At 37.8% G+C, this 15,229-nt stretch overlaps 1 protein-coding gene across 3 annotated transcripts in view; it reads right to left on the reverse strand.

The window, feature by feature from the left end:
• The window catches only part of Sap130 (Sin3A-associated protein 130), a 48,187-nt gene extending 33,641 nt beyond the window's left edge, over positions 1-14,546 (reverse strand). For 2 of the 3 annotated variants that reach the window (XM_089252039.1, XM_089252038.1), the window contains exons 1-7: positions 14,337-14,472; positions 9,521-9,727; positions 6,939-7,050; positions 6,685-6,774; positions 4,018-4,299; positions 2,075-2,205; positions 1,114-1,205 (exon numbers count right to left, since the gene is read on the reverse strand). In XM_089252039.1, the coding sequence (XP_089108165.1) occupies positions 1,114-1,205; positions 2,075-2,205; positions 4,018-4,299; positions 6,685-6,774; positions 6,939-7,050; positions 9,521-9,727 (914 nt within the window). In that variant the 5' untranslated portion in view covers positions 14,337-14,472. Of the gene's footprint in view, positions 1-1,113; positions 1,206-2,074; positions 2,206-4,017; positions 4,300-6,684; positions 6,775-6,938; positions 7,051-9,520; positions 9,728-14,336 lie in introns of all 3 variants that reach the window. The other variant, XM_089252037.1, reaches the window with a different exon arrangement.
• Positions 14,547-15,229: the final 683 nt, after the last annotated feature.

A 15,229-nucleotide genomic window follows, 5' to 3' on the forward strand; every position in this document is an offset into this window, starting at 1 on the left:
AAAAAGTCCATAGGAACTTTAAAAATGAATAAAAACCGGAAAAGTAACCGAAGCAAAAAACTGTTTGCAGGGTTAGCATTGCTAGGTCATGGGAATGTTTAAGAGAGGGAAGGAAAAAAACCCTCAAAACAGCCGATAAGTGACGGTGGTACGAGCGACTTTGGTGGAAATATGCATATGAGGCTGTTATAAGAGCTTGCGCTCCTAATCTACAACCAGTTCACTGTTGTAAACCGCATATGTGGACCTGCTTACTCCGCCATCGCTGGATTTGTGACTTGCCTGCAATGTGTTATCTATCCCCTGTGGTGGTGATCATGTGGGACACATACTACTGTAATAAACGATTTGGAGGCATTCTGTTCATTATTTGCATATCTTTTCTTTGACTTATGTACACCAGTGCCACCTATCGGCTGTTTTTTTTTAGTTTTCCCCCTGTCAACAAAATTTCAATGACCTAGCGATGCTAACCCTGCAAATCGTTTTTAATTTCAGTTATTTTTCCAATTTTTATGAATTTTTAAAGTATCTACAGACTTTTTACCCACCCTGTAGTATAAGGCACAACATACTGTACTTTTTTTCACAAATTTGTACACGATTTCAGTAGAATGTATAGTAAGTCCTTGATTAGACTTGATTATAAGACTAACACACTGCTTACTGCTGCATACACAGTTACCCCTGACAAAAAAAATTAAAGTTTTACATCAATTTTTTAAGCTTCTGATTAGAGTTTTTGTGGAAGCAAAAAAAGCATGCACTCGAAAGAACAATCTGCAGCTGTTACGGAGTAGCAGTAGTAAAGATATGCAATTTCAGCATCCTACTGCATCTCACACATGTTCAATCAGATTTAAAACTGGTGGCAGCAAAACCCTGCAAGAAGCCAGCTCTGTTTCTGGCAATGCTACTTCAAATCTTAGCAAGCTCCAAGTAACATAAGAATCTTTTACCTGATGTTATATGTGATTAATTAACAGACAGTTTCTCTATTCATTTGTTGAGCGATTTCGAGAGGGGGGAAGCTATGAAAAAGTTGACTGTGCGTTACAGATTAGGACGAAAAACTAACAGTGCAACTAAAAGTTCTTGTCTAATTGAACTTACTTTTGTAAGTCTATAACTTGAGGATGTCCAGTAGTTGATGAAACTGTTGGTGGGACAGACGTTCTTCCAGTCACAAGAGTCGGTGATCTAGCCTATAAATTTAAGCTTATTTTTATTAGTTTTATGAAAATAATCATTGAAACGTCATACCACAGCTTCACATATACATGATCTGGATAAAAAAAAATTTCAAGGGGAAATATGTCCTTCAAAACACTTCGAACTTTGAGACATACAATACCAACTGAAAACAGTCCAAGTTACATCGCCTATTGGCAATATCAGTACATATTGGTGCTTGTTGACTTTAATTTCATAAACTAAGGTCTAGTCACACATATCTGTCATGGCTAGTCTCTTGTCAGTTCGCAAACAATTTTTTCTTCTCTCCACTACACTTATTAGCAGTGGAGGGAAAAATAATATTTTTTCAAACTGACACGAGACAAAGACGAGCCGCCGTGAAGGAAGTGCGTGCATAGATCTTTAAGATATGTTTGTAATGGACACAAATAATGGATCTCAATGACAACAAATCATGATTTCACATAATATGTGAAGTGCAACTTGATCGATATATGGCCTATGACAGAATATTTTTTTTTTCTGAACTAGATATTTGACTATTCAAATGGAATTGGGAAAGTAAAACAAAACTATCACAATACTTTGATATGCATGTAAACATGAAACATTTAACATTGTAAACATGTGGGTAACATGTGAAAGTTGTAAACATGTGGGTGACGTGAAAATTGTAAACATATGGGTAACACGTAAACATTGTAAACATGAAATATGTACACTATTAGTAAATAAAAAATATTCTTACTACTACTTCAACCAGGTATACACACATCACATAACCAATCCTCAAGATTCTTACATATGATAGACTGAATATGCATAGAACAAGCTCAAAATGCATTTGCCGAAAAAATCCAACAAAGAATATACTCACCCTCACAGAAGCATGCGAAGATATCATCGAAGAAGCTAACGTCATTGTTCCAGAACTAGTTGGAGCTCTTAGTATTGGAGTAGCTACTGCAGATTTGGGACCAGCGCTAATGCTAGCCACTGCAGCTGGACCTAAGACGATATAAGGTGAATAACAAATACATGAAAGCAAAATGACATTACAGAGAAGAGCTTGAAGAAAAAAAACAGGATAATACATAATTTCTTCAATATCCCATGGCTTATTAAATAATTTTTACAAGTATTACAAACAGAATAATCCTGTGATGTTTCATTTGTATTACTTTCTATATTTTTTTGTCAGCAACAAAAGCCTAGTATTATTTTTTAACATCTCTCAGATCAGGCATCGATAATGTCTTTACATACTTCCATACTACTACTTCAGTTAGCATTTCTAAATAATGATTGTCAGCCGAACCGAGAGTTCTTAATTAAAATTGAGGGATAAATTGTTGAATGTATTACGACATTGAAGAACATATTATGGTTCTAAATTTAGATTATTTAATGCAAAATGAAGGGGGGGGGGGAAGCTTTTGTTTCTTGACAAACTTGTGACCAAACTGCACAGATCAGTCAAAAGAATTCAGTACTGGTCAGTTATCCGGACACACATTGGTGTGATTTGAGCATTTTTGATGGTAGTCTGTCATTCCCCTAACAAGCTTGATTTTTTAACCGTCCCCTACACAAGGTTTGGCTAGTTTTTATCACCAATCAGCAATTTGCAGAGGTAACGGACCAAGACCAAATGTTCTAGAAGATTGAATTTTTCATATAAAAATACAATCACACACCATATTTTTCTTGTGCGCAATCTGCAATGACAAATAATCCGCAGATGCAAATTTTTTCACTTGATAATTTTTTGTCGCACCAAGGCCAGTTTCTACCCACAACGGCTAATTAGATTTACAGGTTACTGCCAATTAAATATTTTACAAATGGCTGCATTTGACTTTTTTTTTTAAAATTTCAGAGAGGCTGGTGTGCTAACCCATAGAGGGAAGGTGTTCCCCCTTCCTGCAGTGGCAACCTTTTTCTGTGATAAAAAAAAAAAACAAAAAAAAAACTTTAGGCAAGTATCATATCAACTTGAGCTATCACGCCTTGTACAGTATGGAGTAGCTTAAAAATTTGGTACTGGTCAGTTACTGTCGAATCCTGTTATAGCAAAAATCTCGTTTTAACGAACACTTTTCTGATCCCCCAAATAAGTTTACATAGGAACAATACTAGGTAACCTGGAATTTCTTTATAATGAAATTTTGTTATAACGAAGTGATTCTTCCAGTCTCAGGATTCGACTGTATATGGATGGCTATTAGCGAATTTTCAAATTGAAACAATTCAGAGTGCTTTTGATATTAGATCATTTTTGTTGCACGAGAGGATTAATTAGACCGGGACCTACAACTTATTGCTGACTCCGAACTGCAGCCTTTCCCTTACTCATTGTGAGGTTGTTGCGCTAACCTATTGCTGTGGGACTCCCTACGATAGCAATATTTATCTGTTACACCCATTTCAGGAAAATTTCTGACAAGAACAAACCAGGTATTGAATTTGTGACACCTCTAAACATCCTTTGGCACTTTAGGCAAGCATCTTATCGACCTGGGCTGGAGCGTCCTTTTGATAATAGCGTGACATTCTTACTCAAGCTTGTGATTTGAGAAAGAGGTCTGTAACCATTTTTTTAAAATCGTCAATACACTCCTATGTAAGGCCTGATTGGTTCTTTTCACTAGAGGCTGGGAGTTGTCTTAATAACCGATTAGTACCAAAAATGCTAAAAAAAAAGGTTAAATATAAAAATACAACAGCATAATTCCAATTCGTCAGAAAGTTTCAAATATCCATGGAAGTAAAGTTTTCATTCAGAGTTTTTTATTACTGTTGTGTTAATGCATGACTCACCTCTTGGTACATGAGAGTAGTGCTGATGAATCACATGTTGGGACACCTGATGGCCAGAGCCACTAGCTGCTGCTGCTACGGTAGCTCCGCTACCAGTCTTGATGATGGATGCCATAGATGACTGAAGTGATCCACCAGCAGGCAACACGGGATGTACAGCTGCTGGCACTAAGTGGCGACTCCCAACACTCGGAAGAGCACTCGGCAGGATTCCTGGAGTCATCGGCTGGCCCGTACCAACAGAATGAGCCTGAGAACTGTCTGTAGGTGGCATCCTTATAACTGAAACAAATATGATCAACTGAATTTTAAGCACTTGAATGCACCAAGATCACAATTGTTTCATGCATGAAGACTAGTCATACTAAATATGAAGCTGTAGTTGTAAAATAAATTTATATGCTTGCATTCAACCAATGTCATTCAAAGTGACGGTATTGAACTGGGTTCATGCTCAACATGATGACAAGTTATACAACAAGCAATGAATCAGTGACTTGTGAGGATCCACCCGATGTTGCTACATCAAAAAGACTTGAGCAATGTCTCCCACGTGGCGAAACGCTGCAGTTACAACCTGTTTCCATGGCGATAGAAAAAGGAAGGACCAGACATGTTCCCAGAGTATACATAATGTGGACCTATCTTTATACAATGACCATTGGTGCAATAAAAGATATGATTGTGTTATATTTCATGCATCAGGAAGAGATTTTTAATGCAGCAGGGTCGTCAATCTCTCGAACAGTCATGGGCCATCAAACTTACTAATCATATCTTATAACAGATATATTAATTAACCAGTTAACTGTGACTTTTGACTTACTTGGCAACATAGACATTTTAGAATTTAGTGGCATTGGCAAATTAACAGAAATTACAGTAGGCTCGCGCTAATCCAGAACATATCAGACCAGCATGTGCTGGATTAGCAAAATCACTGGATAACTCAGTCAATTGATAACAACACAACATCTAAATAACTTCTGCGCATAACGTTTCTATGGCTCAAAGAAAATCCATCCAAAAAGTCCTGGATTAGAGCACGACTGGATTATCAAGTCTACTGTATTTTGCAAATTTGGCAATTTTACATTCACTATTTAGCAACATTGCTAAATCCCCCACTCGTTACTTGGCGAAACCTTTGCCCTCAAAATGAAACATTTCATTGAGATTTGATACAATGACAATTGAAACCCCAGGTGTTTTTGCTGTGGTGACTTAATTTTTTTTTAAAAAGGAAACTTCCTTGTGTTCGCACTTTCAAATCCGAAAGCCAAAGCAGGGGTGGGAAGTGACTAAGTCCATTTCAGAGCAGCTTTGGAGCAGCAAAATTCAGGATTCGGAGCAGTTTTGGAGCAGCAAATTCAGGATTTGGAGCAGCAAAATATGGGATTCGGAGCAGATATTTATAAATTGGAGCAGTGAAATTAACAAGAATATTTTCGTTAACCCTCAACCCTTTTCAAAATAAAACTATACTGTCTTTTGTTATCACACATCTTTTCGTCAGCTTGATTTTTGCTTTTGGTGTTTTAGGCTTTTGACACCTTGTTTGAAAGAGCGGCTGTCATAAAATTTTTTGCACCCGTCTATTTAAGATGATTTTTGCTTACTGAGGGCACTATTTGCTGCCTTGAATAGCAGCACTTCAAATGAGCTAAAATTTTTTTATAATTTTTCAATTTTTTTATACTTGGAAAGAAATTGTTGCGAGATTGGCGATCTGACACTCGCTATTTGGCGATATTGATGATTTAATGCTCGTTATTCGGCAACATTGGCGATTTAACGCTCGTTATTCGGCAAAGTTTCCAAACTAACATTCGTAATTCGGCGGACATGAGCTTTTTACTCCCGGAATGAAAATTTTTTTTACGAAACATCGGGATTTAAAACAATGACAATCGACTACAGTAATTTCTGCTGCTTCCAGTGACGACTTTTTTTTTTAAACGGAAACACTCGAATTTGCACTTTAAAGCTGAAAGGCATTGCAAACCATCTTCAGTTCGATGATCACGGACAGTATCAGGGTTTCGCGATGGAAAGCCAGATAGTTTAAGTATAGTGGAATAAAACATGCTCTTCTCGTAAAGAAACGTTTCGTGGCTAGCAGGAACAAAAATTTTTTGGCGTCCTTTCCGAAATTCCGGGCATACTGAAGCAAAATTCACTATTTGGCGCAGAAAAATGCAAAAATACGCTATTGGAGCAAGATATTAGTTTTGGTGCAGTGCGGCACAATTGGTGCTGAGTTCCCACCCCTGCCAAAGGGAACTACCTTCAACTGACCACCACAGCAAGATCACCGACATCTATCAGGCTTTTGGATTAGCCCCAAATAGGAGCCATGATTTTTGGGAGAAAATCTGAAATTCATTCGTAAAAAAAATCTGTGAGCTTTCTTATTTTGTGACTTTTCAATTGACTTCCATGACCTTTTGCTCATTCTCCTGACATTTCCCCCTGTAAATCGGTTAACTTTTTAAATGCTAAGGTGGGTCATAGGGGAGAGAGAGATTGGCGAGCAACAAGTTACACATAGGCCAGAGTTGAACTTGGTACTACAACTTTGAAGGGGCAAATGTCTGACACCAATGGCATCTTATAGGGATCACATGAAATTTTTTTTAAAGAAAAAGTTTTAACTGAAATATACACCTTTAATGTTGACTTCATTTCCAGCAGTGCCGAATGTTGCTTTTTCACCAGGTTTTTCTTGATAATATCCAACCTTTACTTTTTTGAATGCTAGATTGGGATAAACGTGAGAAAAGAAATACGTACCTTAATTTTTTATTTTTTTTTACTGGAAATATGAATCAAATACTGAACCGAGCCGTGAACATTAAAACTCACGTGACTGAATTTAGTTGAAATCATGAACCATGTCAACATGCAAGAAGGACACCTACCTGGTTTTGCCGCGTAATGCTGAGCGCTGGAAACATCTGCGCCCATGATTGGTGACATAATGTGACCGGGACCTTGTGGCCTTGTACTCGAAGGTGTGCAAAAATACAGAGTCTGAAATCAGAATAAAATAATATGTATCAGAAAATAATTGTATGAATACATTTCACTGATTTTCGTTAACCTTTCATGTCAATCATAGGCAGAGATAGATGGGAAAGTCTGGAGGGGGGCACGATGATTATTGCTGGGAGCATGCAGATGATAATTCCCATATACACATATATATTTGATTAGTAGGCTCCACCTTTGATGCCGGGCCCCTCCCCTCATATCTCAGCCCATAATGTCAATATTATTTATATATTTCACAGCAATGTCTGTACAATTTTTTTTCCCTCAAGAAAGTGGTTTTCTCTCAACTTTTCCTATAACTTCCTGAACGTCTCGACTAATAGATTCCCTGCTAATTGTTAAGGTGATCACAGTAATTGCATATCCTCATCTTAACCTTTTTTTTTGTTACGAACAAAGATATTTCGGCAAAAGTGGCCAAAATTCACCTGACAAAAGAATAGCAATGATAAAATTTATTATACAGTAGACCAGTGGTTCTAGAATTTTGTCCCCTGCGGCTCCATTTGCCTTAGTGTTCATCCACAGCTTCTTACATTAGTCTTGCAAAAAAAAATTGTAGCATTGGATAGACGCGCACACACATCATTACGGAAAGCTCACCATGATGCCCTCTGCAAATATTGGTGACACTCTTAGGAGCTGCAATGTATACTTTGAGGAACACAGCTTTCTTTCTTTCAAACTGAGCACAACTCAGGTCTATCGCCATGGGCAATTTACTACCCAGTGAGTTGTGCCGGAAGTGTGTGTACCAAGGAGTTTCTGAGCATGTATCTAGTGTTGTGTCTGATTTTTCAATGCTGCAATCTATATTTCAATAAGTGAAGTGTAATGATTGAATAATTGTACCGTTTGCACGCCTGTTGCTCTCTGTGGTGAAATTTTTTAATGGGGAGATTGGCTCGCATTTGCACCTCAAAAATGGGAACCACAGAAAACCAATTTCAGCTGACCGCCACTGTGGCGACGGTTGGGATTCAAATCCTGGACCTCGCCATGAGAGTCCGTCACTACGGCCACTCAACCACCACAGCGACTTGAGAAGCAGCTGTATCTGTTCTCTTTCAGTATCGTGTGATAGATTCCTCTTCTTGGAAACAAGATGCTGTGAAAAAAGATATTGGCTGTGTGTCATTTTTTCTGCACCAATCTTTAAAATATGCTTGAAAATAATATTCTAAAAAGCAAACCAGTGTCTTAAAATTTTTCCTTAACCCAATGACGTCATATTTACATGCCCATATAGTTAACTGAGTAATCAGATTCAAATCCCTTAGCAGCATGACTGGGGGAAATATACACACGACGCCCTGAGAACATGGTATGACTTATATGCAAAAAATAGCATGGTGACCTCAGCGCAGCACATCAAATGATTCCAATGGGTTAACTCAAAGTTTTCTTCCTTCAAGTCTTCAAGTTTTCGGGAATGACACAAATTTAAAAAATAACATTTAGCAATAGAATTTAGCATTTAGCAATATGCAATGTAAAGTATGCTCTCTTTGATGAAAGCAATTCAGAAATTATCTATATTCAAACATTCGACTGGTGACAATTAAAATGTCAAACGCATTATGTACTTGAAACTCTTTCTCTTAAATATTGTAAATAAACTTTTATAAAATTTTCGCATTTAGCAACCAAATTTAGCATTAAGAAATAAAATTTGCATTTAACACTAGAATTTAATATTTAGCAACCATATGTAGCATTCAGAAGTAAAATTTAGCATTTAGCAATATAATTTGGCATTTAGCAATTAATTTGCATTCAACACTAGAATTTAATATTTAGCATTTTAGTGATAGAATTTTGTATTTAGCAACAGAGTTTAGCATTTATTAATAAAATTTAGCATTTGACAATATAATTTGGCACATTTAGCAATGGAATTTAGCAGATTCATTTGTCTGCTCGCAAAAAGTGAACGATTTTCTCACAAAAGGGCAAAAAAAAAAAAAAAAAAAAAAAAAAAAAAAAAAAAAAAAAAAAAAAAAAAAAAAAATAGAGAGTCAAAAATTGCCGCATTTTTTGACAGAAAATTTCGTTGATATTTTATATATAATTTGTATCATGCATGCGCCCGTTTCCATAGTACAGTATGTACCTATGTCTAGTTTATTATTCTCGAATTTCATCTCCAGTCGTTTGACACGTTCCATGAATATGATATTCATAAATAGAGCTGTTACTTTAAAAAAAAAAATTCCCCTACTCTGAAATAAGAATTTCCGATAAGTCGAGCCATCGATAACGATAAGTTTTTCCACCAGCCGTTGCCTGCACATTTGACTTGTCGAGTTTTGATTGTACACTATGCATGCCGGACCCACAGTTTGTAAGACTTATCCTCTTATAATCCACTGTTAATTACATCAATAAACAATAACTGAATGAAATATATACTAGATAGACCTCAGAACCACAAAGGAAAAGAAATTACCATTTGTCCTTGCTTCGGAGCGTCTCCGTGAGCCCTTGATGAGACCGGCTGCGTGGCGACCGGCACAGTCATTCCGGAGAAAGTTATGGCCAATGATCCCGGAGTGACAGGCGGCCTCGATGCCGCGAGGTTTATGGGCTGAGAATGGTCGCCATCTTCACCGTCGGGCGGCTTCGTCTCTTGCTGTTGCTGCTTTGGATTATTCATCTGCAAAAAGGAAAAAAAAAAGTCCCAATCTTGTTGTGGGAACAACAACTTCGAAATATTTCGTAACTTTGACACAGTCGAATCCCATTTTAATGAATACTGTTATAGCCACAATTTCATTTTAACGAACCTTTCTAATCCCCCAAATAAGTTTGCATAGGAACAATGCTAGGTAATCTCGAATTCCTTTGTAACAAAATTTCATTTTAACGAAGTTATTAATCCGGTCTCTTGGCGTTCATTGTAACAGGATTCGACTGTATTTTCTAAGAATTGGTCAGCGAGCTTACCGGGGGGGAAGAGCTATGCAATCCCACCACAGACACGATCAAAAATTTTCTTTAAAAACCAATAAAAGGAAGCCCTCTCTCCCTCCGCCCGGTAGGTTTGCCACATACGACCCCCGAGTAGAATATAATGCGAGACATATGCATCTCGTTTTGCACAAGCCACAACTTTTTTCCGATATGAAATGATATGAACAGAGACCATCAGAATTCATCAACTTTCCAACAGGAGACAATTGTATGCATTTTGTTTTCAATGTTTACACTAACTGGAACAGGTGCGGATCTAGGAAAAGGAAAGGCAATAGCTCACTCCTGAGTGTCCCGAATAACAAGGGAAAAGACTATCGATCACATAAAATACAGGACTATCTAATGAGCTTACACAATAAATTGCCCAGGATCTCTTCCCCTGATCCGGAATGCTTTCACAATTTTATTTTCAATGCAACCATATCACAACAGCTTTATATCACATGGCCAGAACCGCCCAAAGCAGAATGTGACAAAAGCTGCGACGTATGTCGCAGAGCAATTAGCACCACTGCAAAACAATTTGGAAGAATTTTAAGAAAAAGTGCAAAAAAAACAGTATTACATGTACAGGGATTTTTACCACAGAACATCTCAAGACAGCTGAGGGCTCGTTGCAGAACAGTGCTAAAAAGGAATTCTGCTTTGGGGGTCAGAACACAACAGCGACCGTGTAAAGCTCTCATAGATCACAGTAGCCACACTCTATTGCAATGTTAAGCAGAATCAAGACCAGCGCTAAATAAAAAAAAACAAATTTGGAAGTGTGGGCAATTTTGACAGCATGAAAGAATTACACACACACAATGAGGGGAAGTCTACATAAACGCTGAATCTAGCGCTTTAAAATTTGCATGGAACCGGTTTCCATAATAGGAAGAACTGCATACCTGTCAAGTGCTGAACAATTTTTGCCATCTGCAATCATCTGGCAACTCTCAGCTTATTCTTCATTCCCAAAGCGTGCACTGAAAATGACACACCTGCAGTTAACTACCATAATTTTTCCCCGCTAAAATCGAGAGAGAAGAATCTAATATCGCGCTTCAGTAAGGAGGAATTCCCAACAATTTCGGAGAGCAGAAGGGTGAAAAAATCGGGAGTCTCCCGCCAAAATCTGGAAAGTTTGCAGGTCTATAAATACAAATGAGTTTGCCTTGCATTCTACAGACTCTTGTCTTACTCTCACTGGTAAGAAAGCACAACAGACAACGATACCGAGAACATAGACTTTTACTTATTTGAGTAAATGATTTTTTTACTCATATATTTCGCCAGGTTTCTGGTACTGTCACCTGCGCATGTGAGGACTTTTCTAGTGTGATTGTTGAATTTTTTTAGAATATTTAGAGGCGCTATAATGCGTCAAATACCTGGAATTTCGGAAAAGGACGCATACAAATTCTGTTTGCGCGTCCAATAGGATGTGTTCTTTCCTAGTTCTAAGAATAAGAAAAAAGTAGAGAGAAAAACCTCCCCCAACTTTTTTCTTCTTTTTAGTCTATCATGATCACGCGACCTTGAAAAAGTGGTTTTACTACTTTGTACACTGTACTGTATTGATATACACGCAGGTTCTTGAAGGATAAGATGATGAATATCTAGTTGCTTCCCTGAATGACGGGCCGTGTAATTGCCAAATTTTGGAGTTTTTATACCCCTGCAGATTTTCTCCCTTCCGGAAATGAGAGAATCGAATTTGCTTTAAATTTGATCAAAAGATATTGAAAGTGCTAACATTTTATTAACGAAATGTAAAATCGATCAAAAGGGAGAATTTATAGATTGATATATTAGTAAATATATAAACATTTGCCAATTAAAGTGGATCCTGCTTATAAGGTTTTTCAAAAAACATTGATAAAAACGTTGGAAACAGGAAAACATTTTAAACAGGAAATCTTAATTAGAATTACTTATTGTTAGGACCACGAAAATAAGTTGCATCAAGTGGAAAAACGTTCTAAATGGGAGAAACGTTATAAGCGGGATGAACTGTACATTTGTTTTAGATTTATTACATGTGTGCGGAATTCAATACATTAAATTCTTAGTGCTAATGAGCTTCTTTGCAAGCTTTTCCTACTATTAGACAACGAAAGTAAATGAACCTTTGGATAGAACATGTTTGTAGAAATGAATTTTATACTTGATTCACAGATACCTTCTTCTCCTACGCAGAACATGGAACCATCATTCAGTCTCAACGAAGAAATATAAGCAGGTGATCTAAGACGTGGGGGATGCTGGAAGAAAATTCATAGAGATACCAGTGAATTATAGGGGGCGGGGGTCAATTTCTTTCAAGATAAATTTTTTTTTGAGAAGGACCCACTTTCACTCAAAAATGACCCCGATTTTTATAAATAACCTGGGTCCCGGGACCCAGGTAAATGACCCAGAGTACAGTGACATTTTTGATATTTATGACAATGTAATGGGTGAATTCTAATGCTTGATGGTCGCAATGGCGACTATAAAATATCAGTGTTTCTGCACCAAAAATTTTCAATGTGATAATGAAACCAGAGTGCGGCAATTGAGTGAGTGCCTTTAGGAGCAAACCAGTGACCTGGGGAGAGAGCACAACTCACTCGATAAGTCAATGACAAAGTGAGCAGGGCTGGACAAATCCCAGGTACCAGGTTGCCATGGCGACTAGAAAATCAATATTGCAGTCTAAAATTTTCAGTACAGATGCAATACAATCCAGATCGCCAAGGGCAGCGTAATGGCTCTGGGTTGCCATAACTTCTCTCTTTCTTCTAGAATCACCCATTCCAGGTGGCACTAATAGAGCGGGAAATTCAAACGACTAACAGCAATCTTCTCCCTTTGCGTAATATAGTGCAATTTCTTTTTCCAATGCGCCGTTGTCTTGTCACTAGGATATTATCTGGTTTATATAGCATACTGTCAGGTTGTAATTTTCCGAAATATTTCTTATTATTTTTTGTAACTTCAGCCTTTTTTTTTCACGCCTTACGTTTTTAGTCTTGTAAATATCATTCTTTTAGTTTATTATTACATATTTTAGCCCTTCAGTGCTTGCACGGCATCTCTGGGTCTTGTTATTTTAACGGACCACTATGCCGCACAAGAAACTGCAAGTTTGAAAAGTCTGGATACCCACAGCAACTTATGCCCTGATCGGTTTATTATATCAGAGAGAGTCTGGGTTTCATATTTATATCTTGAGAATATTTATTTATACTATTACTTATAATATTGTTGGTTTCTGCTTTCGTTGTTTTTTTAGACTGGTGATTTATTTTTTCTTTTGGCGCCCACAGTCAGTTATGGTCTTGGACACTTGACACCAGGCGCCGGAAAAAAAAGTTGGCGAGACGATTTGTAGACCGTACTGCATCGGTTTCAAATTTTCTAAATGTGGTTGTTAATTCATTAATATAGGAAAAGAAAATGAAAACATTATTTGGGAGTGTTTTTCTTGAAAAAAATACTATGTTTGCACCTCAATTTTTTTCCGATTTGCCAAACTCTACAAGCGAATGAGCAGATACGCAAGTTAGTGATCAAGTGAATGAGCAACTCAGAAAATGAGTAAGCACCCTCGGGAGTGAATCAGGGAGAGAGTGGGCTCGCTCAAGTCAGTGACCAAGTGCTTGAGAGAATGAGATGATCAAATGAGTAAGTGAATGAACAAGTTAGTGACCGAGTGAATGAGCAAGTCAGTGGAGCAATCGAGAAAATGACTGGGTGTTTTTGGGGAGTGAGCTCAGGACTATGTGAGCAAATAATATAGTGAATGAGCAAATGCTTGAATGAATGGACAGATGAGCAAGCGAATGCACAAGTCAGTGAACAAATGAGCATGTCAGTGAGCAATTAAGCAATCATTACTCATAAGCTTATTCACCCACTCGACTGTTCATTGTCTCCCTCATTTACTCACGAAGTGCTGAACTGTTGTGGGCGAAGTTTCCACTTCCTTCTTGTGCGATCAAAGTGTTTGAACAAAACTCTCCTTCAGATACCCAAGTATTGCTTATAAAATAAAACTGAACACGCATGCTTGTCAAGCTCGCAAATAACGTGTATAGCCGCCTCCATTTCATCTGTCTAACCAACTAATTTTATTGTGTTGCTGTACCGTAACAATAAGTAAACTAGGCTATACTCGAGCTTTTCAAATCGAATTCAAAAAAATAAACACGAAACCAGATACACGTAAAAAAAAAAAAAAACGAAACGAAAAATTCTAACCAAACATTAAACATAAATAAAGAGAAAGTGTTCGATGACATCTTGAAGCTAGGACCATTTACCTGAACCTGTTCAGCAACTGAATTCAAAACGACTCTTGATACAACATCACATGTACAGAGTAGGTATCAAACGCCACTGATGAACGACGAAAATGCGCTACTCTGTGAAGCCTTCGCGCTTCACATATAAACTTTCAGAAGATGAAACTCGGATATGTGAAACCGCAGATTCCTATTAGCTCTTGTCATGAAAAGCCATGAACGCATAAACAATAAAGTTCAAGTTGCTATCACCAGGGAGGAACCATATTTTGTCATTTATCCTGTTGACTCCATTTTTTTTTTCGATAACGTTTGCTGACCATATTTTCTCGAAACAAATACGGGAAAACGAGAGTCTCGCTGAACTATTCAACGGGTTGAGCCAATGCCACCGTGACTCACGGTGGCAATGGTTGAGCATTGTCCGAACGCGCATGCGTAATGTTGAGAGAGGAAATTTCTCCAAATGAAATGGCAGCTTATCGCTAAATGCTCGAATGGCGTTGTTTTTCCTATACATTTCAATGTGCTTTAATTATGATTTCCATCCCACAGAGAGCGTTGATCAGGGCGTTAAGCCGGGTTTTCCCAGGAATATGTTTTTTTTCGCCGCGTGAACCAAATTAGACCATTTCGCGTCGGCAGAAACGTGTTAGATAATCACGCTACGCGTTTGTGTTTCCCTGGCCTTGGCATCACAGCTACTCTGTCGTCTGCATGCTCCTGTTTGGAGGGAAAGGGAAAAAGAACAACAAAAATGAAGAGAAGATCGGTGAAACACGCGGCGCACGACGCATTTGAATCCCCCAGAAGCAGTCGGCCAATCACGCCCAACATAAAGCGCTGTCGTGAGCCGTATTCTGCTCTGTAGGAAAACAGTCGTTTCTTATTGGTGAGTGGACGCTGTGTCG

This window comes from Pholcus phalangioides, unplaced genomic scaffold (assembly GCF_987345545.1).
Source record: "Pholcus phalangioides strain wild (caught in Gottingen) unplaced genomic scaffold, Ppha-v1.0 ptg000028l_1, whole genome shotgun sequence".
Classification (NCBI taxonomy): Eukaryota; Metazoa; Arthropoda; class Arachnida; order Araneae; family Pholcidae; genus Pholcus; species Pholcus phalangioides.